Raw genomic sequence first — 26,751 nt, 5'->3', positions numbered from 1 at the left:
TTCTCCACATCCTTGCCAACATCTGTCATTTCCTGACTTGTTAATTTTCCTGCTTTATTTTTCTTTATAGCACTTAGCATTAACTGACTTTCTATCATGATTTGGTTTACTTATATATTGTCTGGCTTCCACAAAGAAATAAAAGCTTTATGAGAGCAGGCACTCTGTCTTACTCACTGTAAGCCAATATCAGACCCAATAAAAGAGTCTGCATTTCCTCAAAGCCATGTTATTGAATTCAACATTGGATTTTTACTAAAAATCTTAAATTAAAAAATAATTAAGATATTTTAGGCAAACATCCTGCTAATACTTAAGAATTATAATTATTGTTCTAATACTGTATTACTGTGAGTAAATAATCATTTAAAGATGGTTGAAAATTTGCTTGATTAAAAAAATGAGAGTATCTTTGAAGTTCTGAGATTGCCTTAAAACACAAAATTGCCATATGACAATAGAAGGTGCTATGTATTACTAATATTAAAAGCCTTCCAAAAAACACATTACCTCAAGTTTAAGCATCTCCATTAGAAAGCAGAAAAAAAAATAAAATGATGGATGAAAGGTGGAAGACTGACAAAAGTACACAATGAACATACAATACAAATGTCCAAACATATTGCTAAATCTAATCTCTGATATTTGCATACTTTTAAAGGATATTTAAGTACTCTCTTTAATAACTATGCATAAGTATAATCATTTTTATTCCATCTTTATAAATATTTTAGCATTTAAAATGAGTTTATTTGAAATACAAATAAGATTCTTAAAAGATCATTTCCATTAAAGACCATGCCAAATATAAGTTGATTATAGCTTTGATATTTTCAATAATGTAAATTTTTTAAAATAATACTTTTTTAACCCTTAAATCCTCAATTTCTGATCCATAACACAGCTATTTATATAAAGCATTTTCAAATGCTTTAGAATGAGTTATTTTTTCTAAAATATCTAGACCAAAAAAAAAACCTGTCAATGAATTCATAAGGTATATGTAAATGAAAGTAATGGAACATAAGAACATACTTAATAATATACATCAGATTATGCCTTCAGCCTCAATTAGAAATACCAAAAAAATCATTGCATTTTTAGCTCATTTAATTCCTTTTAATGTATTTTGTCTTAGATACCAATATTTAGGTTCAGTAAAGTAGTAATATATAAAATAAAATTTTTCATTAAATGTTACAATCCACCAACAAATTTGAGAATAAGCAGGATTGAATTTTAATAAATTAGTAAAATACATGTCATATATTTAAAAAGTAAGCAGAAGCTAAAAACAAATGGAGTTATGAACAAATAAATGCGATGGAATATCTAGACATTAATTTTTAATATGAAAATGGTATGAAGCACAATTCAAAAGTATTTTAAGTTGTACTTAATATAAATAATATAACATACTATATGGCAAAATATAAAAAGTAATAACAGTAAGTATTAGGTCAAGATTAATAGCACAAATTTACTTATAAGGCAATCATCAGACCACCCAAAATGAGAGAGAAAATGATAGGGAAAGACTGCAGGCTTTGGAGAAGACCTGAGTTCTAGTACTAGCTTCCTTACATGAGGTGCATGAACTTAAGTTATTTACCTTCACTGAGCCTCAGATTCCTTCAATACAAAACAAACACATTACTTCATTTGCAGGTTAAAAGAAACAAATGAGACCATGTATTTAAAGTACCTGGCATAGTATCCAAAACCTAGTGGTGCTCAAAAAGTTAAGAGTTTGTTTCCAATAATAATTACTCTGACTCTTATGCTACCATTTCCTGAAGTTGGAAATTATACTTCAGTATAATGTGAGGTCTTAATCATTACAAGCCTATTAGTTAACTAAGTAGAAAGTAAATATTACCCTTGTTTTACTAAAAATATGATGAAATGTTAAGTCACTATTCAGCAAGAATAAATCTATTTTAAAATTTATTTCAAAACATTTAAAAAGAAAAATTTTATGAAAATGTGAAAGAAGACATGAAGAATGGGTTTCTATGCCATTTTTCTTTTCCAGAAACATCTTTCCAAGAGAAAAAAAAAATCATTGTTTCCCATAATCACCCTTGTTGACAGAAGGACAGTACAGGAAGACACTAAATCCTTTTCTTCCAAATCTTATATAACTCTAGTTATACTTTAAGCGATCGCCTCATAACATATAATTTAATCTATGTGAATAAAAATGCAAATTTACAAAAATCCTCCATATTAAAGTAATTATTAAATAAAATATTACTCAGAAATATTTTCCCACATATATTTTTCCCAAAATGCAAGTAAATATATAAATTTCTTCTCCCTGTTCAAATTCTACCTGTTTAAGAAGTAAACATATAACTCCATAATTCTCAGCTTGGAAAAGGTCAGAGAGAATTGCACTTTAAAACAGATATATCATAAAAGTGCCATAATTGTGATACAATTTTAGTCACCCTATTACATTTGTTTGGAAATTTCAAATAACATTAAAGGAATTTTTTTAATCAAAAAAGAATGTAATTTTTTAAAAATTAGAGAAATACTAGTGGGCAGGCAGATTTAATCAAAGTAATTCTTACTGAAGCACAGAAATAAATGACTCAATTCACCCAAATTCAAGTATTTCTGCTGTCACATTATCTGAATGGGATTTTTCCTCATGAGACTTCTTTGATTCAGCATCTCCTTAATTACATAGTAGAAGCTTTTAACTGGCTTCAATAAGTTCATGAACTCCCTGAAACTGTTTTAAAAACTGTGGAGTTATAGGCCACTGGGCTACAAAGATCACTTTTAGGAAATCTGCACCTGAAGTTCTTAAGTTTTAAAGTCTGAAGTACTAAGCATCATAAAGCTTCACATACCTACGAATGTTATACCCATAAACTTTCCTCCCACTGATAAAATTTAGGAGGAAGAAAGATAAAGGATGACATGGTTATCTATAGTATTTATACTCCATAGTTCATTATGTTACTAATTATGAATAGAGTGCCTTTTAGATCACTAGCTTTAAAACTCCAAGAAAGAAATGCAAACTGAAATGTCACTAATACTCAACGTTTTAAAGTGAAAATACAAAAAACAGAGGTCCACATCACATAAGGGAGCTTAAGAACTACAAATAGTTAATGGAATCTTAATAGATTAAAAAAAATCCTCTATAATACAGTAAAAGGGGAAAAGGCTAGCATTTTTAAGCAAATATATTTATTACGTATCCTAGAGCTTGTCATATACTGACATATATCTCAAAGATTTACAGGCCAATATCAAGTCATGTGACAAATGGTAGAAGGAACTGAAAATGTTTATCCTGGAAGAGAAAGAACTCAGTAAATATGAACTGTCTTCAAATATCTCATGTGGAAAAAAGGAACAATTTATTCCGTGTAATTCCTAAGGAGAACTGGAACCTGTGCACGTAAATTACAGGAAAACAAATGTCAACTCAACAGAATGACTGACTTATAAATAAATACGCACCCCCTACACCACCTAGCAAGAGTTAGGGATTACTTATCAGATGCTATAAAGGGGAGTCCTGGATGGAGTGTTAGACTAGTTGATTTTTAAGATTTCTTTCAACAACATAATTCAATAATTGATAAGTGAGAAACAAGCCTACTAGAAAATAAGTTTTTCCTAAATATTTTTTCTGAACATTGGTAATACAATTGTAAAAAACGAAATCATACTTCCTTTACCCCTACCAAACTGAAAAAACTCAATTACCACTTATTGACTAGCTTGGATCAAATTTAACTTTAAGTATCATCTCCCTGCAATATATATTATTTATTAAATAAAACAGTACTCTTATACAAACATTCTTCTCTAAATGTCCAGCTTCATAAAGCAAAGTTAAATATTGTCTCTCAGATTAGACTGACTATATACAAATATCATTCAGAGCAAATGAAAGTCAAATACTGTTTTGATATATCACTCAGAAAAATCTCACATGTTGGCTTTACTTATAGTATACAATAAACAAGTTAACAACAATCACATTTAGGCATACTGAACTTATTTACCTCTGAGTTAGCATATTCTGCCTGTAACTTTTTGCACTCATCTTTGAGTTTTTCAGATTCTTTCTCACGTTCCAAGGTCATGTTATCCATTAGTGTTTGAACTTGCACCAGTTCTTTCTTTAGCACAGCAACATCTTCTATACCAGGTCTCTGAAGCTGTAGAGCACATTCTCATTAAAAATTACAGTGAAAAACTAAAAGAACACACATTTTTATATCATTTTACTACAAAGAAATCAAAATGAAAATAATCTTTGATATCAATTATTGGACTGCAAACATTGACCACTGATACCTTTCCCCCAACAAGCCTCTCCTCTTCCTTGTATGTCCTATTTAATAGTATTACCACTCAAGGCACAAAATAGCAAAAACACAATTATCCTTGGTGCTTTATTTGCTTTCCTTTCCTTCACAAACTACACCCAATGGTCATAACAATCACTTCATAAATGTCACATTTTGAAGCATGAATTTTCTATCCTAGGAAACTGGTAATAAAAATAAAGGAGCAGATTTAAGCATAATTAGGGTTTATTGCAGGTTGGATATGGCTGATTTTATTGATATGTTTATTGAGTGCTAAATAAAGGACAGAAAGGAGTCAAGGACAGATTCAAGGTTGTTACACCTTAGGAGACTGCTGAAGATGTATAATACCAATGAGAGAAACACAGCTGAGGAGGAAATATGATGACCTGACGCTACACTTGAATTTGAAATGAAAGCCAGAAATGCAATCAGAAGTATCCTAAAAGTAGGTGGATTTATAAAACCATAGTGCAGGGAAAGGTCAGGATCAGAGATGCAGATATGAAAAGCAAAAAGATAATACTAAGATAGAAACAACAAAAATGTTAAGCAAAAAGATAAATATTAAGATAGAAACACAGGGTGCCTGGGTGGCTCAGTTGGTTAAGCGACTGCCTTCGGCTCAGGTCATGATCCTGGAGTCCCGGGATCGAGCCCCACATCGGGCTCCCTGCTCAGCAGGGAGTCTGCTTCTCCCTCTGACCCTCTTCCCTCTCGTGCTCTCTAACTACCATTCTCTCTCTCTCAAATAAATAAAAAAAAGAAACAAGTAATGTTTAAAAAAAAAAGAAAAAAAAAGAAACACAAAAATATTAAGGTAATAAATTTTGCATCCTAGATTCCATTTCTATGTAAAAAATTCTATTAGTGTATGTGTAAAGGATAGAACTATAGGGAATTTTTATTTCCTCCATCTTAGGCAAGCTATACTTTTAAAATTTTTTCATCAGAGTATATATTTCATTTTTAGTTTAGAAAATTATAAAAGTACATTCCAATAAATGGTTTCTAAATTACCAGTTCAGTCTTCAGATCTTGAATTATAGTTGTTTCTTTGTTTAATTCCTCTGTCAGATGTGTTACTTTTTGTTCAGCAGCTTCTCGAAGACTCCTTTCTTCATCATATTTTGACTTTACATCTAATTAAAGATAGTTATATAAATATTAGTTTTATGACATTAACTCTAGGCAAGGACAGTTTTATAAATTCCTATATATTATACAGTTTTATAGATTCCTATATGTTACACAATGCATATCTACATATCATTAATTCAAATTCACATTCCTTAGATAATCATAAATACATACAATACACTTTAACTTCTGATCACATGAAATGATGAACTTAAAATAATCAAATGTTTTTGTCTACATAAATTCCATACATCATAGCACTGTTACTAATTAGCATGTTAATGTATACTTAATCATATATTTTACCTAAAAGCATGTAATTTTTTAAAAAAGTAATTGATAGCATAACCAAATGTTAAATCTATACTATATTGTTTAACTTCTTCAAAATGTTACTTGTTACTCCTTAAGCATATCCCCCAAAAAATTCACATTCTCTGAATTTCAAGAATTCTACAGAGAAAATCAGTCCTTTGAAAGGAGGTAAGAGGACAAACAAAATAATTTATATAGCAACTCTATTATTAAATTCCAATAATCACCACCATAGTCTATAACAAATGTCTTATCACACTAAAATACAATACACTAAAATACAGTCAATGTAATGGCAAAAAGGTAACAAGACTGATTTACTAGCTAAAAAAATCTGATTCAATTCACCTGCAATTTCAGTGGCAAGTTGGGCTGCTTTCTGTTCAAATAAGTCTTTCATTTGCTTAATATTAAAATTTTCTGTTTGGGCCTCTTCTAATTGTTGTTCCAAAGACTGTAGTTCTACAAAAAAGTATCACAGTTACTCAAATACATAATTAATGCTAATTACATTTCCTAAGTTGTTATTACTTATATCCTAATCATTATAGTAAAGACAATCAACATGAAAAAAAGAAAATCAACATTGAGTCTATCAACCAGTTACAAATAGAGTATGCCAACATTTCAAGAATTAAGTATATCTAATTCATTTAAGCCACAAGTCATAATTTATACACACATAAAACAAATGAAAGGAATATTTAGCATCATGCCCAAATAATCCATAAGTATTTGTTTCAAGATTATTTGATTTCACATTTCAGTCATTTTCCTATAACCATCAACTAACCAAAAAGGAATATATTCTGCCTCTCTAAATAAAATTTATTATAATGAGAAATGAAGTTAGAAATGGTTTAAAATCAAGGTCTTATATAAAATAAAGAATCGATTAAAATACAGAGTCAACTCCTAATACTTTATTCTCATAAAAAGATTTCAGAGGGAAAGTAAATAGAATGGCTAACCTCAAAATATAATTTTGATTATTCATTGAGCATTCCTCCAGTTAAGGTCAATTACAAAGATGTTAGTTTCATCATTTTATTCCCAAAGAGAAAGAGTACATTACTCTTTAAAATAGGTTTAACTTTTCATTAAACTGTATTCATGTAATATTCCAGAAGTTTATTTATAACTACAGAATATAATGAACTATGAAAACACTAAGATTTTTTTCGACTGATTAAATTATGAAGTTCACAGGTAATACTCTAAACCTAAAATATGACCATTATCTTCACTGTTTTAGAGCCAGAAAGTATAACCACAACACAAATTTATGTAGCAGACATCAGAGAAAAGGTAAAAAGTAAAAAAGAAGATGAGCAAGGAGAAAAAGAAAAATGAAAAAATAATCTGCTTTAAGTAAAGTTACCTGCTGATGAGTCAGCCACCAATCCATCAGGTTTAGACTCCTCAGTGAAAACAAGACATAAACAAACACATTAAAAGGAAAAGACAATTCTATTACCATTGCCAATGTGAAAAAAAGTTCAGAAAGCCACATTCTATGAGGTAAGTAGCAAGATTTTGATAAAACTTTGGCCTGTTCAAAATCTTCCAGATCTCTAAAGTACCATTAGGCAGACTGGCATAATGATCTAACTGCAGTTATTGGTTCTAAGAATTTTTTTATGTTAATCTAAAGTTATTATGGGTCTTACAATAGATAGCATCTTAAATTCCATAAATTCAGTAAATATATATTTTTTTTCAATGTGGACTCCACGCTGGGCTTTAACTCACGACCCTGAGATCAAGACCTGAGCTGAGATCAAGAGTTGGACGCTTAACCAACTGAGCCACCCGGACACACCAGTAAAGATTTAAAAATAACATAAATTATTATAATTATAAACATAGATTCTAAAGCCAATACTTGAGTCAACAGATAAAATTCATAATCTTCTAGAGACGCCTGGATGGCCCAGTCAGTTAAGCGTCGGGCTCTTGGTTTTGGCTCAGCTCATGATCTCAGGGTCATGGGACTGAGCCCCATGTCAGGCTCCTTGCTCAGCAGGGAGTCGGCTCGAGATTTCCCTCTGCCCCTCCTCCCAACTCCTGCCCACTCTCTCTTTCTCTCTCTAAAATAAGTAAATAAATCTTCAAAAAAATAAGATTCAATCCTGTAACATATAAAAATTTGCATAAGCTAAAATATGCCATGGAGCTATCATTACTAAAAAGTTTGGCATTAAAAGCACAAATTTTTAATTCAGGATTATAAATCATCTTCTTAAAAAGCAGAAATAAAGAACATATTCTATAAGGTTTAATTTATTATGTGCATTAGGAATAAAACACTATATTGCCTAGTCATTTTCACATTCTAAAAAACTATACATATCTGAAAGAGCTTAATAAGACATCTCATAGTATATCTGATTTATTTTCCTATACATTAGATTTAGACATACTGGTTGCTAAGAATCATCAATATTTTAAATACATTTTCCCCAAAAGTAAATTTCCTACACCAAGGCAATTTCACCTTGCACTGTGGAGAATTTATTTAATTTATTAAATATGAAACAGTCATCTCAAATGTAGGAAACAGTTTCCTCTATTTTCAGGTACAAAAATAATATAGCACGTTTCATGAATTGTTAATGGCATGTATGTAAAACATGAGTAAATGAACTGTAAATATTGTAGATTACTAAAAATTTCTTTCCTACTTCAAATACAGAAGCTGAGTAGTAATAAGACTGATATCTTGCTATCAATTTATTTGGGTTTTTTTCTAGTCCAAATGACAATTTTTGATGAAAAAACAAAAAGGCAAAAAGGGGGCACCTGGGTGGCTCAGGCAGTTAAGCAGCTGCCTGGCTTAGGTCATGATGTCAGAGTCCTGAGATCAAGACCCGCATCAGGCTCCCTACCCAGTGGGAAGTCGGTTTCTCCCTCTCCCTTTGCTGCTCCCCCTGCTTGTGCACTCTCTCTCAAATAAATAAATAAAATCTTTAAAAAAAAAAAAAAGGCAAAAAGACTGAGAGTCACAATGTACTAATATGCAAAGGGATCACTAATTACTTTATAAAAATATTATAACTATTGTTGAAGGATATCAACTTTATTCTTACAAATGAAAACTATTTGGTAACATTCATTCACAGAAGCCAATATTATCTTATTTTTTTTTAAGATTTTATTTATTTATTTGAGAAACAGAAAGAGAGATCACAAGTAGGGGGAAGGGCTAGAGGGAGAAGAAGACTCCCCTTGAGCAGGGAGCCTGATACGGAACTTGAACCCAGGACCCTGGGATCATGACCCAAACCCAAAGCTGACACTTAACCAGCTGAGCCACCCAGGTGCCCCAAAAGCCAGTATAATTTTAATATAGAAATCATAATTGGTTAAGACATTTATTTAGAAAATACACTGAACTATGTATCAACAGAATCTCACTCCAAAGTAACCACTTTTCATACCAATGCTTTTGGTTTTTTTCTATGCATTATTTTTATATAAAGCTGTGCATGTGTGTGTACACATGTACATAAATATTATTCTGTTTTTTAAAACCTAATATTGGCTTAAAAAATACCCTAAAATTGTTAATACAACCATTCCCCCACATTTTCAAACCCTCTGCATTAATGTAAACAAAAAAGTTAATAATAGTTCTTTCCCTACTAGTAGACAATTTAGTGATTGCCAGTTTGTCACAACACAAATGCTCTGAAGAGTTTCACTACTATCTGAACCTATATTTTTTAACAATTTAGGTATATTGTCAGAAAATTAGAATAATGCAGCCTGGTATAAAAAGTCAATCCACAGGTAACTGATTCTTAATGGAGCATCTTTAAGAAATTACATCTTAGCTTCCCAATTATTTATTTGCATTCATTAGAATTACAAAGGATATACACTATAGGCTATTAAATACAGATAAACAAATTAGAAGAAGTTATTTATTTCAGGCCACCTGCTTACAAAATGCTTATTTTCAACAATGAAAATAAACAACTAATACACACACTTCAAGTATTTAAAAGCATTTACTTGCTGCTGCAGCCCTTGAAATTTTTCTAATTCTTTCTTTAATTCTTCTGAGTACCATTTTTCTTCCTAAGGGAAAAAAAAATTTTATTTAGTAAATTTCAAAAGATTATCTAAAACACTGAAAATAAACAAATATAGTCATTTTTATTGTTACCTTAAGTGAAGCCTGAAGGTCTTGGACCTCTTGTCTAAGTAGTGTTATATCATCTCTAAAACATAAATTGGGGGAAAAAGGAATTAATAGTTAATGTCCTCTAACAACCTGGTCTCAATAAATCATGGCTAGTGACTGTACATTAATATTCTAGTTTTCTCAATTAAAAAAAATGCTTTAGAATTTTACATATAAAATTTTATGTATAACACTTAGAAAAATAATTTTATTCCAAAAGCTCATTGTTTATAAATGGAAAAACACCTTATCACAGAAATGATATAATCGAGTGCCTGAGCCAGAAACAAAGTATCTCCCATTAATTTATCAATAGTAAGGATCAATAGCTTCCTACTGCAGTTAGCATAAAATCTGAACTCATTAACAAGGATTATACAATCTGTACAGTATAGTCCCTGCTTTAACACTCTCTTCCTCATGCACTCAGCTCAGGCAACACTGGCTTCTTTTTTTTTTTTTTTTTTAAAGATTTCATTTATTTATTTGACAGAGAGAGACAACAGCGAGAGAGGGAACACAAGCAGGGGGAGTGGAAGAGGGAGAAGCAGGCTTCCCGCCTGGGCAGGGAGCCTGATATGGGGCTCGATCCCAGGACCCTGGGATCATGACCTGAGCCGAAGGCAGACGCTTAACGACTGAGCCACCCAGGCACCCCAACACTGGCTTCTTTCTGTTCCTTGAGTCCTGTCAAACCTTCTCACATTCTACTCTCCTTACCTAAGAGTCAGTCTGACAAAGAGCAGTGAGCATACTACTCAAGGCCCTAACACAGGAAAGAGGTAATATCACATGCATTCATAACAGTATATACTTCAAAGTGATTGTACTGTACCGCTTCAGAGCAAGAGCCTCTCCTCCATGACCTGAGTCATTACCAGCATCATGAACTACCTCATAGTGTTTGAAAAGTTCATCAGCAGATCCAAGGGATTTCATACACTGGGGACATATGAAACCCTATAGAAAGAGGCAGAAAAAGGTTACAAAATTGTGTTTAATACTGTAAGACAGCAATTTGTACATTACGAAATACAGTCAAATGTTACACCGATGGTGCCATTAGTAGACCGTAATTTATGACGTTAAGCCCAAATTCTGGTATTGTGTAAATGTACATCACCGTCTATTCTGGTTGAAGTTTACAAAATATAAAGAAAGACCTTACAACCATCTTTTAGGTTGAATAAATATATGGCTAGAGTACAGAATTCTAATTTGAGAAGTTAGTTCTGATCTAGAAAACTACTTGAGAAGATCTTCCATCATATCCTCTCTCTCTTTCTAGATATCCCCCTTAGTAAAATAATATCTGCCCCAATCTATTTCATAGGAATGATAACAAAAAAATTAAAAACATAAAGTATTATGATCAGTGAGGGAAAAAAGTAATATAGTAAATAACTTGTAATTACCACAGAATATCTACAATGATTAAGAAGTATTGCAGTCAGTAAATTCCTTGCTAACTTAAGATTAAGACTGTAAAAGCCTGAAGTTAATAGTCTCATAAAACACTAAATACTTATAAATAATCTCAGAATTATATGGCTATGGCATAGAGGTCCTGCATGAATATTCCCTCAATGACCTAATCACTCGGATGCCTAGACCACCTCTCACTCTGTACAACTCTACTGACATTTTCAACTACTCCGACTTACCTATGTTCCCTGAACACACCATGGTATCCCACATTTCTGGGCCTTTGCATATACTGCTTTTTCCCTCCAGCACAATCCTAAGTAGCTTGTCAAGTTTCTACATTCACTGTAATATACACAATACACTGAAGCTTTTCATCCATGTTTCCCTAATGGCTAGTGTAGTATTTTTGAACATACTCTACATTTTCTATGTTACTTATTTAATAAAATATAACTAAAATAAAATAAAATAATGACCAGCTGGCTCAAACATTAGAGCATGCAACTCTTGAACTCAGGGTCATGAGTTCAAGCCCCACATTGGGTATGGAGACTACTTTAAAAATAAATAAATAATAAAAATATGAATGAACCCGACAGGGCAGAATTTGGCAAAAAAAACGGAAGAGGGGTGCCTGGGTGGCTCATTCGGTTAAGCGTCTGTCTGCCTTCGGCTCAGGTCATGATCCCAGAATCTTGGGATCAAGTCCCACAGCGGGCTCCCTGAGTCAGCTTCTCCCTCTCCCTTTGCCCTCATCCCTGCTCGCTCTCTCTCCATCTCTCTCTCTCAAATAAATAAAAATCTTTATTGGGGCACCTGGGTGGCTCAGTCATTAAGCGTCTGCCTTTGGCTCAGGTCATGATCCCAGGGTCCTGGGATTGAGCCCCGCATTGGGTTCCTTGGCTCGTCAGGAAGCCCACTTCTCCCTCTCCCACTCCCCCTGCTCGTGTTCCCTCTCTCACTGTCTCTCTCTGTCAAATAAATAATCTTTAAAAAAAAATAAAAATCTTTATAAAAAAAAAACAAAAGAGAGCTTTAACAGCTTGCAAATTATAAAACTTTCCAAGGGATAGCCTGAGCGAAGTAGTAAATACTCTTAACAAGTAAAAACTAAAAAATAAATAAAAACTTCTCCTTTGCGGGGCGCGTGGGTGGCTCAGTCGTTAAGCGTCTGCCTTCGGCTCAGGTCATGATCCCAGGGTCCTGGGATCAAGCCCCACATCAGGCTCCCTGCTCCACGGGAAGCCTGCTTCTCCCTCTCCCACTCCCCTGCTTGTGTTCCCTCTCTCATTGTCTCTCTCTTGTGTTCCCTCTCTCGCTGTGTCTCTCTCTGTCAAATAAATAAAATCTTAAAAAAAAAAAAAAAAAAAACTTCTCCTTCGCTGGGTGCTACCCAAACAGCATATCGTCACTTCTCATTTATGTACATTGTGTGGCAGAATCAAGGCTCGTTGAGTACTGGGTACACTGATATGTAGACAAACATTACCAGACAATGGTATAATACAAGTAGATATAAAGAACTATAAGAACACAGGAAAAGAGGAATCTAACTCTGCCTGTGGCAGGAGTTAACGCTTTACAAAAAATACACAGATATACTCATATATTATGTATATGTGTATATACACTAGACACTGGACACTGGAACTAGGTACTAAAGAATGAGTAGGAATTACTTATCAGAAATAAAGGCATTCTAACAAAGGTGTGGAAAGAGGTTTGAAACACAGTCATGCTGCATTTGGGAAACAGAGGTGTGTCCTGATCACAGAGCCAGAGTGAAGGGCAGGGGCACAACAGGTAAATGAATTCAGTGATCTCCTATGAAACTCCTGAAATGAACCAAGGTAGGAGTACTATCGATGTACCTTGAGACATCTGAATGATGCCTTTAGGCTGCAGAGATACTTGATGCTCGGCACTGTCTTTTAAATGAATGAATGCTCCCAGGCTATGTGCTAATCTAGTTGATGTTATGCTCTTTCTTCAAAACCATCTATTATCTACCATCATGTTTCATAATGGCTCCACATTATGCTTAATTTGGCATTCTTATAACTTCTACCCAGTAACTGTTGTAATTAACGTGCCTTTAGTGCAATAGTACATCAACCCCTATACTATTTAGCCTGTCATTTCTCTTTTGCGTCTCAGCTTCTACTAGTAACTTGAAGGCAAATTATAGAATGTTCTTCAGAGAATCCACCTACCAATTACACTATTTAATCCTTACAACTTTGGCTTGTTGACTACTGTCTCTACTTCCAGATTTTGGCTCTAGATACCTAAGGATTCAAGAAAGCTAATGATCACATTAAGGTATGCCATACCTTCTTAAAGCTTCTAGATATTACCAGGTTAATACTCCAGAAAGAACTGATTCATCCCTAAAGAGAAATTTTAGAAATTCAGTAATATATATTTAATTATAGAAATACTTCACCTAAGTGAATTCTCCATATGATTCACCTAAGTGAATTTCCCATGCTTAAATAACACTTTAATTTTGGGACATTTCTAATAAAAATAAGTCTAAAATACATACACTTTCTCATCTTCTTAAATAGATGATATTAAACTATCGTTTGATGTCTCATAGGCATAAGTATTCATCACTGAATGGGTGAGTTCTACTCTATTAATTCTAGCCTCTTTAATTTCTGTACCCACATTTTGTAGTTTTTTCCTACACCCTGTTTTGACTTTCCACAATCATTTCTTAAAACTATTCATGTGCTATATCTAATAATGCTAGCCTGATATAGACGGGAAGGATAAAGAAAAAAGTTTATTAAAACCACATCACTCATTTAAAATGACAGTAACATAAGCTCAGAGTGAATATATGAGGAATGTCTCATGAATAGAGTACATGATCTTTGGTTCATGGACCTTGTAATACTAATTCTGGATAGTAAGAGACTGCTTTCTCTATTTTTTCTCAACAAAGTAAACTAGATCAATAACTTCCACAAAAATGCTGTTAGTAAACAATAAAACACTAAAAACAGCCAGCTACATTTATTTCCCTTAATCATTCCAAATTTCTCACCAACTTCCAAACACAAACATACACACACACAGTATACTTAAGATTAAAAACAGCAAGTCCAAATGACACTACAGACAAAGGGCTGATATCCAAGATCTATAAAGAACTTCTCAAACTCAACACCCAAAAAAACAAATAATCAAGTCAAAAAATGGGCAGAAGACATGAACAGACACTTCTCAAAAGGAGACATACAAATGGCTAATAGACACATGAAAAAATGTTCATCATCATTAGCCATCAGGGAAATTCAAATCAAAACCAACTGAGATACCACCTTACACCAGTTAGAATGGCAAAAATTGACAAGGCAAGAAACAACAAATGTTGGAAAGGCTGTGGAGAAAGGGGGACCCACTTACAGCCACTTTGGAAAACAATGTGGAGTTTCCTCAAAAAATTAAAAAGAGAGCTACCCTATGACCCAGCAATTGCACTACTAGGTATTTACCCCAAAGACACAGACATAGTGAAAAGAAGGGCCATAAGCACCCCAATGTTCATAGCAGCAATGTACACAATAGCCAAACTGTGGAAAGAGCCGAGATGCCCTTCAACAGAAGAATGGATTAAAGAAGATGTGGTCCATATATACAATGGAATATGACTCAGCCATCAGAAAGGATGAATACACAACTTTTACTTCAACATGGATGGGACTGGAGGAGATTATGCTATGTGAAATAAGTCAAAGAGAGAAAGTCAATTATCATATGGTTTCACTTATTTGTGGAACATAAGGAACAGCATGGAGGACATTAGGAGAAGGAAGGGAAAAATGAAGGGAGAGAAATCGGAGGGGGAGACGAACCATGAGAGACTGGACTCTAAGAAACAAACTGAGGGTTTCAGAGGGGAGGGGGGTGGGGGGATGGGTTAGCCCAGTGATGGGTATTAAGGAGGCATGTACTGCATGGAGCACTGGGTATTATACGAAAACAATGAATCATGGAATACCACATCAAAAACTAATGACAGGGGCGCCTGGGTGGCTCAGTCGTTAAGCGTCTGCCTTCGGCTCAGGTCATGATCCCAGGGTCCTGGGATCGAGCCCCGCATCGGGCTCCCTGCTCCGCGGGAAGCCTGCTTCTCCTTCTCCCACTCCCCCTGCTTGTGTTCCCTCTCTCACTGTGTCTCTCTCTGTCAAATAAATAAATAGAATCTTTAAAAAAAAAAAAGAATACACAAGGTGAAAAACCTAATAAACGTTTAAAAAAAAAAAACTAATGATGTACTGTATGGTGACTAACATAACATAATAAAATAAAATAAAATTTAAAAATAAATAAATAAAAACAGTAAGTCCCTTACTCTTACATTTCAGTTATCTCTAATCCTTTCTCAGATACACTGCAGCTAAGAACTTACCTTAACTTGATACTTATGGTATACCTGTTATACCAAGTGTTCTTTCAATTAAAAAGAACATTCTTATTTAAGTGACAAGTAGGTGATATTGGGTCTTTTCATTTGGGTTAACCCATAAAGAAGAAAAGTTGACACAGATGTTCTGAAAGGAAGACAACTGGTAAAATGCTAAGGAGAGCTCTAAGAATCTTTTATACCTCTTTCTTTGCTTGCACCAGTTAGCTAGTTTAACTGGTGTCCTCCTATAATGCACCCACTTTCCCCATCACCCTAAAAAATGTCTGGTTTAACTGTTTCCCAGTGAAGTTTTTCTGGGGTTCCCTTCAACTTAAATCAGCAAATAATATTTATCACAGAAAGTTCCTGGGGTAGAGATCGTATCTTATTTACCTTTTTATCACCTTTACTTACCAAAATACATGGTGCATAAGAAATACTCTATTAATATGCTAAATAAGTGAATGTTTGGTGAAATCCTTTTCTTATATATGTAACTGCCAGACAGAAAAACAAACGTCTTTTTTTTTTTCTTTCTGGGTATAAAAAGTTTCCTTCTTTTGTAGGATTTGCAAAAGAATGGGGGGAAAAGATATGTTTCTTTTGTTTTTAGAATATTGCAGTAATTTTCAAGAAAACAGATATATCGAGATCATGTAAGAAACTTTTCCCAGCCTGCAAATGGGCAATAGGTCCCCTTATCGGCGTCCATCCTTAGCCTTAGATATACACCAGTCCAACACACTACAGAGAAACATTTGGGTGATCCACTATTAATGATGAGTATGTGCCATTCTGTCACCTTCCTCAAGTCCAGGGTGTCAAAACAAAGACTGAAACAATGGCAGATCCAGGTTCTAATGCCCTATATATTCTCAAATAGAGTAACAATTAATAGGCAAAGTCCTCTTTCTATATAAGAGTAAAGCATTTTAACCTAAAGCATTTTAAAACATTCATCAGCATTAACTAAATAATAAAGATATAACTTACAGATGTTGAAATCAAATATCACTCACTTTATATTTCAAATTTCATAGAAAAATTTATACAAAAATATTAACTTAAACTTTTATATTTGTTTACAGATTCACAAAAAGACAGCTGCAGAGAGTAAGAGCAACCAACCCAACTTCCCAAGAGCCTGTTTTTCTTATTGAATCTTCTTTTAAGCATGCATAATTAAAGCAATCCATGTTCCCTTTGTAGCATAAAAAGTTAAGCAACACCAAGGAAAGGAAAAACAAAGCTATCTGGAGCAACCCATAACCAAGCTGCTGAAGCAAAATGTGCAGGACCCACAGTAACACTGGAGTCATTAGGAAGTTGCTGTCCTCTTGTTTCATTTTCAGCGTGCACTTGCTGGTAATGCTCCGACAAATCAATAGCAGTTATACATCTTTTCATACATAATGGACAGATGAAACCCTGTGAAATAACAACTTTTAGGTGGATATACATAAAAAGTTATTTATAAATCAAAATAAAGACAACACAATGGGAAAATAATTAATATCTCTTTTTAGTATATGTAAGGGAAATTTTCATGTAGTAACTATATACAAAAAGTGAAAGATCTATCCAAAGTAGGACGACTAAAAGTAGCTTCCATCCTTATGCTGGAAATTCCTATTGGTTCAATTTTATTATAGTTACCAGTTGCTTTAGATGGAATATTAATTACTTTTTGTTTAGGACACTTTGTCCTTATTTATCTGAGAGCCATTACTGGCAAGTTAGCTTTTATTTTAGATGAAGAAACGACTGACAGTTACAACAAATAGTTTTACGTGACTTAATATTCTTAACAAAAAAGTTCTTATAATGAAAGCAATTTTTAATCTTCACCATATTCCACTAGCCTAAGATCCCATTTTTGCCCACACCCATAATTCCCAATAGGGGACACTTCCTTCTAAATTCATGAACCAAATAAAATCATTTTAAATCAATCTCCCTAATTCCCTATACCTAACATATCTATATTTTAAAATGTGGGCTGTCACACTGATCTATGGTTTAAAATAAATAAAATGAAAACTGTAGTGAAGGACAATAGGTTATAAACGCCTTGAGTTTTTGTGTCAAAAATAGATGTGGATTTGAGATTCAACCAATGCTGACTATATGACCTTAAGGAAATCGCTTTACTTTGCTAAATGTCTATATCCTCATCTATAAAATGGGGCTAATGTTAACACCTATTCCTCTAGAGTTATTGTGCAGTACATAAGAGGCTTAGTGTGGTGCCTCTAAGTGTTCAATAAATATTCTGTCATTAGAGATATGGTTAGAGAAGAAAGAAAATGAAGCCAGGAAAGGCTGAAAGACTAGAAGAAAAGACAGGAATTAAAAACCTGAAATATTCAGCAAGGCCAAAGAAGTAGTAAGAATATGAGAAAGTTTTTGAGAGGATAGGTAGTTGTGGTAAGGAATGGGAACATTTGTTTTTAACATCTCAAGTCAAACTATTCTGCCCAATAATAAGGTGGAAGGTCCTGCCATGAACTTGAGAAGCTAGAAAAGAATTAATAAAGATCACTGGCATTGCAAACATTAAGAAGTGGGAGGCTAGGATGTTCCTTGAGTCCACCAATGTCACTTAGGATAATAGCAAAGGAGACAATAACTATAAAGAAAGTCCCAAAGTGGGAGGCAAGGCAGAGGAGTAGTTAAGAGCTAGGCTTGGGTTTGAATCCTAGATTCACACCACTGTTAGTAGCTTACAGGACCTTCAATTTCCTCATCTGTGAAATGGGGTAACAGTAACACCTTCATGGGGGGGGGTCTCCTGAGAATTAAGTGAGATAATAGATGCAAAGTGTTTATTATAGCATCTGATACAAATAAAACATTCAATAAATGTTAGTCATCATTAATCCTTTTGTCAACAACCCTTAAAGGAGATTACCCAGGGGATAAATTCTTTTTGTTTTTCCTTTTTACTGATGAAAGAGTTATGTTCAGGCAACCACAGTCCAAAATGCTGAACTACAGAATAATAATTACTTAAAAGAATGCATTATTGCATTTTTTTACCATGATAGCTTTATGCTGCCTCTCACTTTACTGGTTTCTTCACTGTAAGCTTCCACATACAATCATTTAATCATTCATTCAAAAAGTATGTACTGAGTGTGATTACTATGTTCCAGCCATTATGCTATGGTGCTAAGATCACAATGGTAAAATAAGGCAAAATCCCATCCTCAGGAAGCTTACAGGCTTCTTGAAAAAGTTATGAAAGAAAATAATTGCATTTTAGACCCCACTAATCAGAAAATCCTATTAGAACTTCAAAATATATTTAGAACCCTAGGACCTCACTGTTACCACTCTGATCCAAGCCACTCCCACACTGCACATGGATCACTGCAATAGCCTTCCAACAGTCTCTCTGCTTTTAGCCTTACCCTACTAACAGTTTATTTTCCACACAGCAAGAATGTATCCTGTAAAAATGTAAATAAATTTTGTCACTTCCCTAGTCAAAACTCTCCAAGGGCTTCCCATGTGCACCAGGAGTAAAAAACCCAAGTCTGTACAAAGGCCTATAAAGCAGGCCTATAAGGCCCTGCATGAGGTAGGCCTGATTACCTCACAGATCCAATCTCTCCTCACTCACTGCCCTGGAGCCACACTAGCCTCCCTGCTGCTTTTTCACTCACTAGGAAGGCTCCCACCTCAGAGACTTTCTAGTTGTTCCACATTAATAGAAGACAGTTGTTCCAGAAACCCACATGATTCATTTCCTCACTTCTTTCAGTTCTTCCTGAGCTATTCCCTTCTCAAAGAGGTCTTCCCTGACAATCCTATTTGAAATTGCAACCACCCAGAACACTTTCTATGCTTCCTTCCCTACTTTATTTTTCTCAATAACACCAATTGTTTCCCTCTGTCCATTTTTAGACATTTGGGGTTTTTTGCCTATTTCCACCTACTAGAATATAAGCTCTACCATGACAAAAATTTTTGACTATTTTACTCACTGCCGTATCTCCAGCAAACAGAACGGTGTCTGACAACAATACATATTGGATAAATTAATGAGTCTCAGAATAATAATCATTACCAAAAGGATATAAAATACAATTCCCCAGAAGCACATGGAAGAAAATTCTATTCCACATGTGAGTCAAGTAAAGTTTACTGAAAAAGTAATTATCTGTAATGAGACCTAAAGGATAATCTCATGTTAACCAGGCAAAGAAGTAAAAGAGCAGGTAAGGCATGGGAATCAGCATACAGGAAGTCCAGAGATAAGAACAAACTTGGCACACCTTAAAAGCAGGAGTTCTGTATGCCTGGATCAAAGAGCATAAAGAAATACAACTACACATATAAGGTCAATTGATTTATCACAAAAGCGAAAATTTAATTCAATGGGGAAAGGTTTTCAACATTTTCAACAAATGGTACTGAAACAACCATATACAGAACTGGTTTCCATAACCATATGAAAAAAATGAACCTCAACCACTATCTCATACCATACACAATATTTTAAAATAAATCACAGACTTAAATATACACACTAAAATGATTTTTTTTTAAATATCAGAGGTAAGCATAGTAGAAAGTCCTTGCAATCTTGGGCTAGGCAAAAAACATTGTAGAAGGACCCAAAAAGCACTAACCATAAGAGAAAAGGCTGACAAACTGGACTTTAACAAAATTAAAAACTTCTTCTCTTTGAAAGACACCATTAACAAAATGAATAGCAAGCCACAGACTGAGAAAAAATATACACATCACATATATCTGATTGTGGTGTAAAATCAAAAATTAAGGCCCAATATTACACACTGCTTTGTCAACTGGTGATGAGACAGCTTCAGATGGCCTAACTGCAAGTTCCCTTCCCACTCTGCTCCCACAGACAGTATCCTCTACTCAAACAACCCTCCTCCTGGAGCGCCTGACTGGCTCGGTCCATAGAGCACACAACTCTTGATCTCAGGGTTGTGAGTTCCAGCCCCACGTTAGATTTAGAGATTACTTAAAAAATAAAATCTTGGGGGGCCTGAGTGGCTCAGTCATTAAGCGTCTGCCTTCGGCTCAGGTCATGATCCCAGGGTCCTGGGATCGAGCCCCGCATATAAAACAAACATAAGAAAATTCCGAAAGCTGACGAGAAGGCAGACCAGCTAAGCATCTCAGGATCCAAGGACTGACATAGTGATAAATACTCTGGGTTTTCTTTTGCCTCATATATTCCAGACTGGATACTGGAGAAGCTGGCAACCTAGAAACTTCAGTGGGCACTTAGAAAAAAAAGCCTGCCCTCACTACCCAAAGGACCAGGAAAATGCAGGTCATCACTGAGTAGTTTCAGTGGGTACTAAGAATGGAAGGCAGACTAGAAAGGAATAAAGAGTGAACAAAGATGTTTGCTGCTGGCAATACATTATACTAAATAGTCTGAACAACCGTCCTGATGACAACAACTAAAGAATATAAAAACTTGGGGGCCCCTCAGTGGTTCAGTCAGTTAACTGTCAGACTCTTGATTTTGGCTCAGATCATGATCTCAGAGTCCTGAGATCCAGCCCCCCACATCAGGCTAAGTGCTCAGAGGGGAGTCTGCTTGATATTCTCTCTCTCCATCTCCCTCTGCTCCTCCCCCCACTGTGTTCCCTCTCTCTCTCTTTTTCAAATAAATACATCCTTTTAAAAAAATTTTTTTAAAGATTTTATTTATTCCACAGAGAGAATGAGAGAGTGCGAGGTGGGGGGGAAGCTAAAGGGGGAGGGCAGAGGGGGTTGGGAGGCAGATAAGCAGACTCTGCACTGAGCAAGGAGCCCAACATGGAGCTCAATCCCAGGAACCTGAGATCACGACCTGAGACGGAGTCAGACGCTTAACTGACTGAGCCACCCAGGTGCCCCAATAAATAAATCTTAAAATATATATATATATATATCATTATTACATTATGTATTATACATATTATTACATTGTGTATTATACATATTATACATATTATATGTATTATACATATATATACATAAACTGAACATGTATCCTCAAAACTCTTACGTTGAAATCCTAACCCCCAAAGTAATGGTATTAGGAGGTGGGCCTTTGGGGAGGTGATTAGGTCATAAGGGTGGAGCCCTCATGAATGAGATTAGCACCCTTATAAAAGAAACCTCAGAGAGCTCTCTTGCCCCTTCAGCCATATGAGGATGGCCTTCTATAAGCCAGGAAGCAGGCCCTCACCAGAACAGAATCTGCCTTGATCTTGGACTTCCCAGCCTCCAGAGCTCTGAGAAATGTTTGTTGTTTAAGTCACTCAGTCTATAGTACTTTTGTTACAACAGCCCATACTAAGACAATATTATATATAATAAAATATAAAATATGACATAAATATGACATAAGTAAACCAAGGTATTGCTTTAACTTCTATTTCTTTAAAGCCGTAGAGACCAGGGTGCCTGGGTGGCTCAGTCAGTTAATCATCTGACTCTTGATCTCAGCTCAGGTCTTGATCTCAGGGTAATGAGTTCAAGCCCTAAAAAATAAATTAATTAAAAAAAAATAAAGTCCTGGAGACCATATTTCAAATTTCACACAGACAGCTGCTAAGGGGACAAAGTTCAAAGCTAGAATTTGTTCAAAGTGGGATGCCAAACTTAAGGTAAAAGGGAAACAAACCTGAGACACTGACAGACAGACAGAGGTATCATCCAAGACACTGACAAGTATGTACCCTAGCAGTGGGCATATGAATATCTAGAGCAGTATTTGTATGCCAATAGGAATAATTCATGACATAGGTAAAAACTAAAGTGGCAGGAGAGAGAGAGAATAAGACAAGAATGTGGGAGAGAAGGGAATCCAGAGCACAAGAGAAAGGACTGAAATCTGATAGGAAAAGGGAAATGTCTTCCATGTATTAAAGTAGGAGAATAAAGGTGCAAATAGCTTTGGTATCAAAACAAGGACATTCACCTAATAGCTCCTATTTTCTCAGTGATACAGAAGGTGCCTGAGGAAAGGTGGGATAGGGTAAGACACATGAGAGATTTGAGGATAAAGAAGAGAGTAAAACTCTATCAGAGAGTAGGAAAATGATGCTAATAAGAAAATATAGAAGGATTACCAGGCACTGAGCAGTCTCACTACCCACTGGAGTTTTTTGTTTTTTTTTTTTTTTTTGGTCTAAGGACAACAATTAAACTTGCTCTTAATAAAGTTCAACTGATAACTTTTCTCCTCACCCTCATGGATGGTCTTGTTAGATCTTGTCATGGTTAATATCCATATACATGAAATCAGATGGCCAGAAAGAGACAAAACAGAGAGATGAATGGATAGAGAGACAAATCCAGAAATACACAAGACAGAGACTCACCAAGAGGTGCAGAAGGGGGGAACACAGTAAAGAGGACTGGGAAGGCAATACAATTGGACCCAGAAAAGGGCAACTGACAGAAACTATCAGAGCAGAATGTGAGTACATCAATATCTTAGGGACAATATTATTGGTGGGTTTTATGCTCTTTCCTTTTCCCCTTTTTCTATAATGAGCAAATATTGTTTGTTAAAAATTATAATAATAAAGCAACTGCTAAGGCTGACTTCTCCAAAAACTTGAGTTCTTTCTTAGATTTACTTTCCCCACTAATTTTTAATAAACTATGACGACATGGATGGAACTGGAGGGTGTTATTGCTGAGTGAAATAAGTCAATCAGAGAAAGACATGTACCATATGACCTCACTGATATGAGGAATTCTTAATCTCAGGAAACAATCTGAGGGTTGCTAGAGTGGTGGGGGGTGGGAGGGATGGGGTGGCTGGGTGATAGACATTGGGGAGGGAATGTGCTATGGCGAGTGCTGTGAATTGTGCAAGACTGTTGAATCACAGATCTGTACCTCTGAAACAAATAATGCAATATATGTTAAGAAAAAAAAAAAGAAGAAGATAGCAGGAGGGGAAGAATGAAGGGGGGGAAATCGGAGGGGGAGACGAACCATGAGAGAAGATGGACTCTGAAAAACAAACTGAGGGTTCTAGAGGGGAGGGGGGTGGGAGCATGGGTTAGCCTGGTGATGGGTATTAAAGAGGGCACGTTCTGCATGGAGCACTGGGTGTTATACACAAACAATGAATCATGGAACACTACATCTAAAACTAATGATGTAATGTATGGTGACTAACATTACAATAAAAAATTTTAAAAAATTTTAATAAACTATGAAAGATAAAAGTTCTTACAAAGTTGTAAATGAAGATAACAAACAATGTATAAACTTTATAGATAACCTAATTTTTCATTAGCTCAGCAGTTCATGACAGTGTAAACACTAATTGGTAATTTTTACAAACAGATTTTAAAATCTTCCATAAGTTGAGATGACATTAGCATTGAAGACAAATTAACAGTATTAATTTTCAGTCTTAATAAACACTTCCTCAGTCTTACAACTAAACACCAGGATTTTTCTACAAGTGTGATTCAAAAGTCACATTCCAGTTTGTAAGAAGAATGAGAACCTTTCCTACAAAAGTTTAAATTACTGACCATTACTCCAAACATCTGCCCGTTTTCCCTTAAATAATACCAAATTTATTGCCAAATTATTATTTCCATACCTCTGAAGAGCTTTCATTATTGACATCCACTGTGTTTATAGGAGCTGCTGATGAATCTAAATCAGAACCTTGAGAGCCAACTCTCCCAGGAGTCTGAAACACAGAAGGAAAAAAAAAATCAAAATAGATATGAACAATATATTTATAAAGTATTTAACAACCTAAACAGTAATCAGGGCTAGCCTTACACATAAAAGTAGGTGTCCTTGCAATAAAAATAACAGTACTAGCAGCTATCCTTTATTGAAGACTGTGCCTAATACTGTATCAAGATCTCTGTATGCATTCTCTCATTTTTAGTCTTTTTAAATTAATAAAAAGCTTATTTTTGTATATAAAGTGCCTACCGTCTTCAACTCACTTTCACAGAACATCTTATTTAATTATAATGACTCTGAGAGAAGTAGGGCACATGTTACCTCTATAGATGAGAAAACAGATTCAAAATGGCTAAAAGACTTCTCAAGATTGTGCTGTTAACAAAAATCAGAAAGAGCTAAAATGTTGATCTTCTAATTCCTCTTGCCTTGCTCTCTCTACTACACCAACTAAACTACAATAATTTGAGGGTAGCTAAAAAGATCAATACAGCCCATTCATGCCAATCATTACCAATCTGTCTCCAATACTTGATATTCCATCACCAAAAATACATACACTCTGGAGGGTTAAAGGTCTTTTTCTTTTTCTCTTGCAACGCTTATCCTCTAACGTTATCATTCATTAATACCTAGGTGTTATCTTAAATGAACTAAAAACCTAGTAAAACACTGGGCAAGAAGAAAGATTCAGAACACAACAACTAACTTAATAATCCTTAGCAAAAAAGATTTATGGTACATACTATCATTATTCTCACTTCACACAAAAGAGAACTGAGGTGTGGAAACTAATTTGCCCAAAATCACATGGCTAATCAATGGGAGAAAGGTTTTTAACTTGAGTAGTCTAGCTCATATTCACTAAACCATACTGCTTCTCTGCTGGACATCTCCGCTGAGATGTACCACCTCAAGCACTCAAGACTGAGGGCAATTCACTGTACTTATCTCAACACACAAACATCCTATTCATCACTATTAAATATTCAACATCAATGCCAAATAAGGAGGAAATGATACTACTTTGAAAATCATTAATTAAAATGATTATAAAAGCTGCATAGAGGGGCACCTGGGTGGCTGAGTCAGTTAAGCATCTGCCTTCAGCTCAGATCTTGATCTCAGGGTCCTGGGATAGAGCCCCACATCGGGCTCCCTGCTAGGCGGGAAGTCTGCTTCTCCCTCTCCCTCTGCCTCTCCCTGTACTTATGCTCTTTCTCTCTCCCTCTCTGTCAAATAAATAAAATCTTTAAAAAAAAAAAGCTGCACAGAAAAATGACAAAACATACACACTATAATTATGTATAAAAACTATTTATATAAGAGATTCAAATATCCCAAAATACAAATGATTTTGTAGCAAGACACAGTTGTGGATATTTTCGTTTTTAGTTCTTTAGGTTTTGGTTTTGCTCATTTTTTTAGAATTCTAGATCCATAGTTAATTACTTTTACACTGAAATTTTTCGTTATTGAAAATAAGAAAAAAAAGAAAGCAGACCTCTCCAAATTGGACGATCCACATTCCTGTCATATTTTCCCAAAATGTAACCTTCTAAAACTTTGTAAACTTATCCAGAGTATGACTTTATTGTGTTCCTTTAAAATCCATAAAATTCACATATTTTAACTCTTCTATCAGCTACCCTCCTCTAAAAAACAAAGCAAGATTCTTTCCCAAAACGGTATGCTTGAGACATGAATTTATAAAGAAATAAAAGCCAGCTATCTAGATTTGATGATACTTGTGCATCTGGCAAAAAAGGTAGCTCAATGGTGAAAAAGTTAAAGACCCTTTAAATTATATACTTAATAAAAAGAATTGTATAAAACTAGAAATTCATTTTTGAAGCTCAACATTTCAATAGCTTCACACCACCATGGTTTTTAAAACTAGTGACCTCATCCTCAAAAGCACTGGAAACTAAAGCTGTACCTCCCAAGAATTATATTTTCCCCATTTCTGTTATCATTTACTTTTCCAGAGGGCAGGTGGCTTTTCATCTGAGATTTACCTTCCCTGTGAAGTAAGGAATTCAAAGATATATCTACATAATCCTATTACCGCCACCAAAAAAACCTTTTCTCAAATTTGCCTGAAAGAGTCCTAATAAACAGACCCTAAGTAAGCCCAAGAGGCATGAGAAGTAAAAGGAAAAACAAGAGAGAAACTATCGATGCTTTTTCATACCCTTATTTTAAAC

At 34.7% G+C, this 26,751-nt stretch overlaps 1 protein-coding gene across 4 annotated transcripts in view; it reads right to left on the bottom strand.

Annotated features, from left to right (window-relative positions):
* The window catches only part of EEA1 (early endosome antigen 1), a 127,258-nt gene that overhangs the window by 75,160 nt on the left and 25,347 nt on the right, over window positions 1-26,751 (bottom strand). For 2 of the 4 annotated variants that reach the window (XM_073900524.1, XM_073900525.1), the window contains exons 2-10: window positions 24,447-24,539; window positions 17,141-17,266; window positions 10,826-10,950; window positions 9,973-10,027; window positions 9,819-9,884; window positions 7,183-7,222; window positions 6,150-6,263; window positions 5,367-5,488; window positions 4,038-4,193 (exon numbers count right to left, since the gene is read on the bottom strand). In XM_073900524.1, the coding sequence (XP_073756625.1) occupies window positions 4,038-4,193; window positions 5,367-5,488; window positions 6,150-6,263; window positions 7,183-7,222; window positions 9,819-9,884; window positions 9,973-10,027; window positions 10,826-10,950; window positions 17,141-17,266; window positions 24,447-24,539 (897 nt within the window). The remainder of the gene's footprint in view (window positions 1-4,037; window positions 4,194-5,366; window positions 5,489-6,149; window positions 6,264-7,182; window positions 7,223-9,818; window positions 9,885-9,972; window positions 10,028-10,825; window positions 10,951-17,140; window positions 17,267-24,446; window positions 24,540-26,751) is intronic. The other 2 variants (XM_073900526.1, XM_025881375.2) reach the window with 1 other exon arrangement.

This window comes from Callorhinus ursinus, unplaced genomic scaffold, assembly GCF_003265705.2.
Source record: "Callorhinus ursinus isolate GAN/ISIS: 27379988/994484 unplaced genomic scaffold, GSC_fseal_2.0 scaffold14, whole genome shotgun sequence".
Lineage (NCBI taxonomy): Eukaryota > Metazoa > Chordata > Mammalia > Carnivora > Otariidae > Callorhinus > Callorhinus ursinus.
This window is presented reverse-complemented; position numbering and strand designations above follow the sequence as displayed.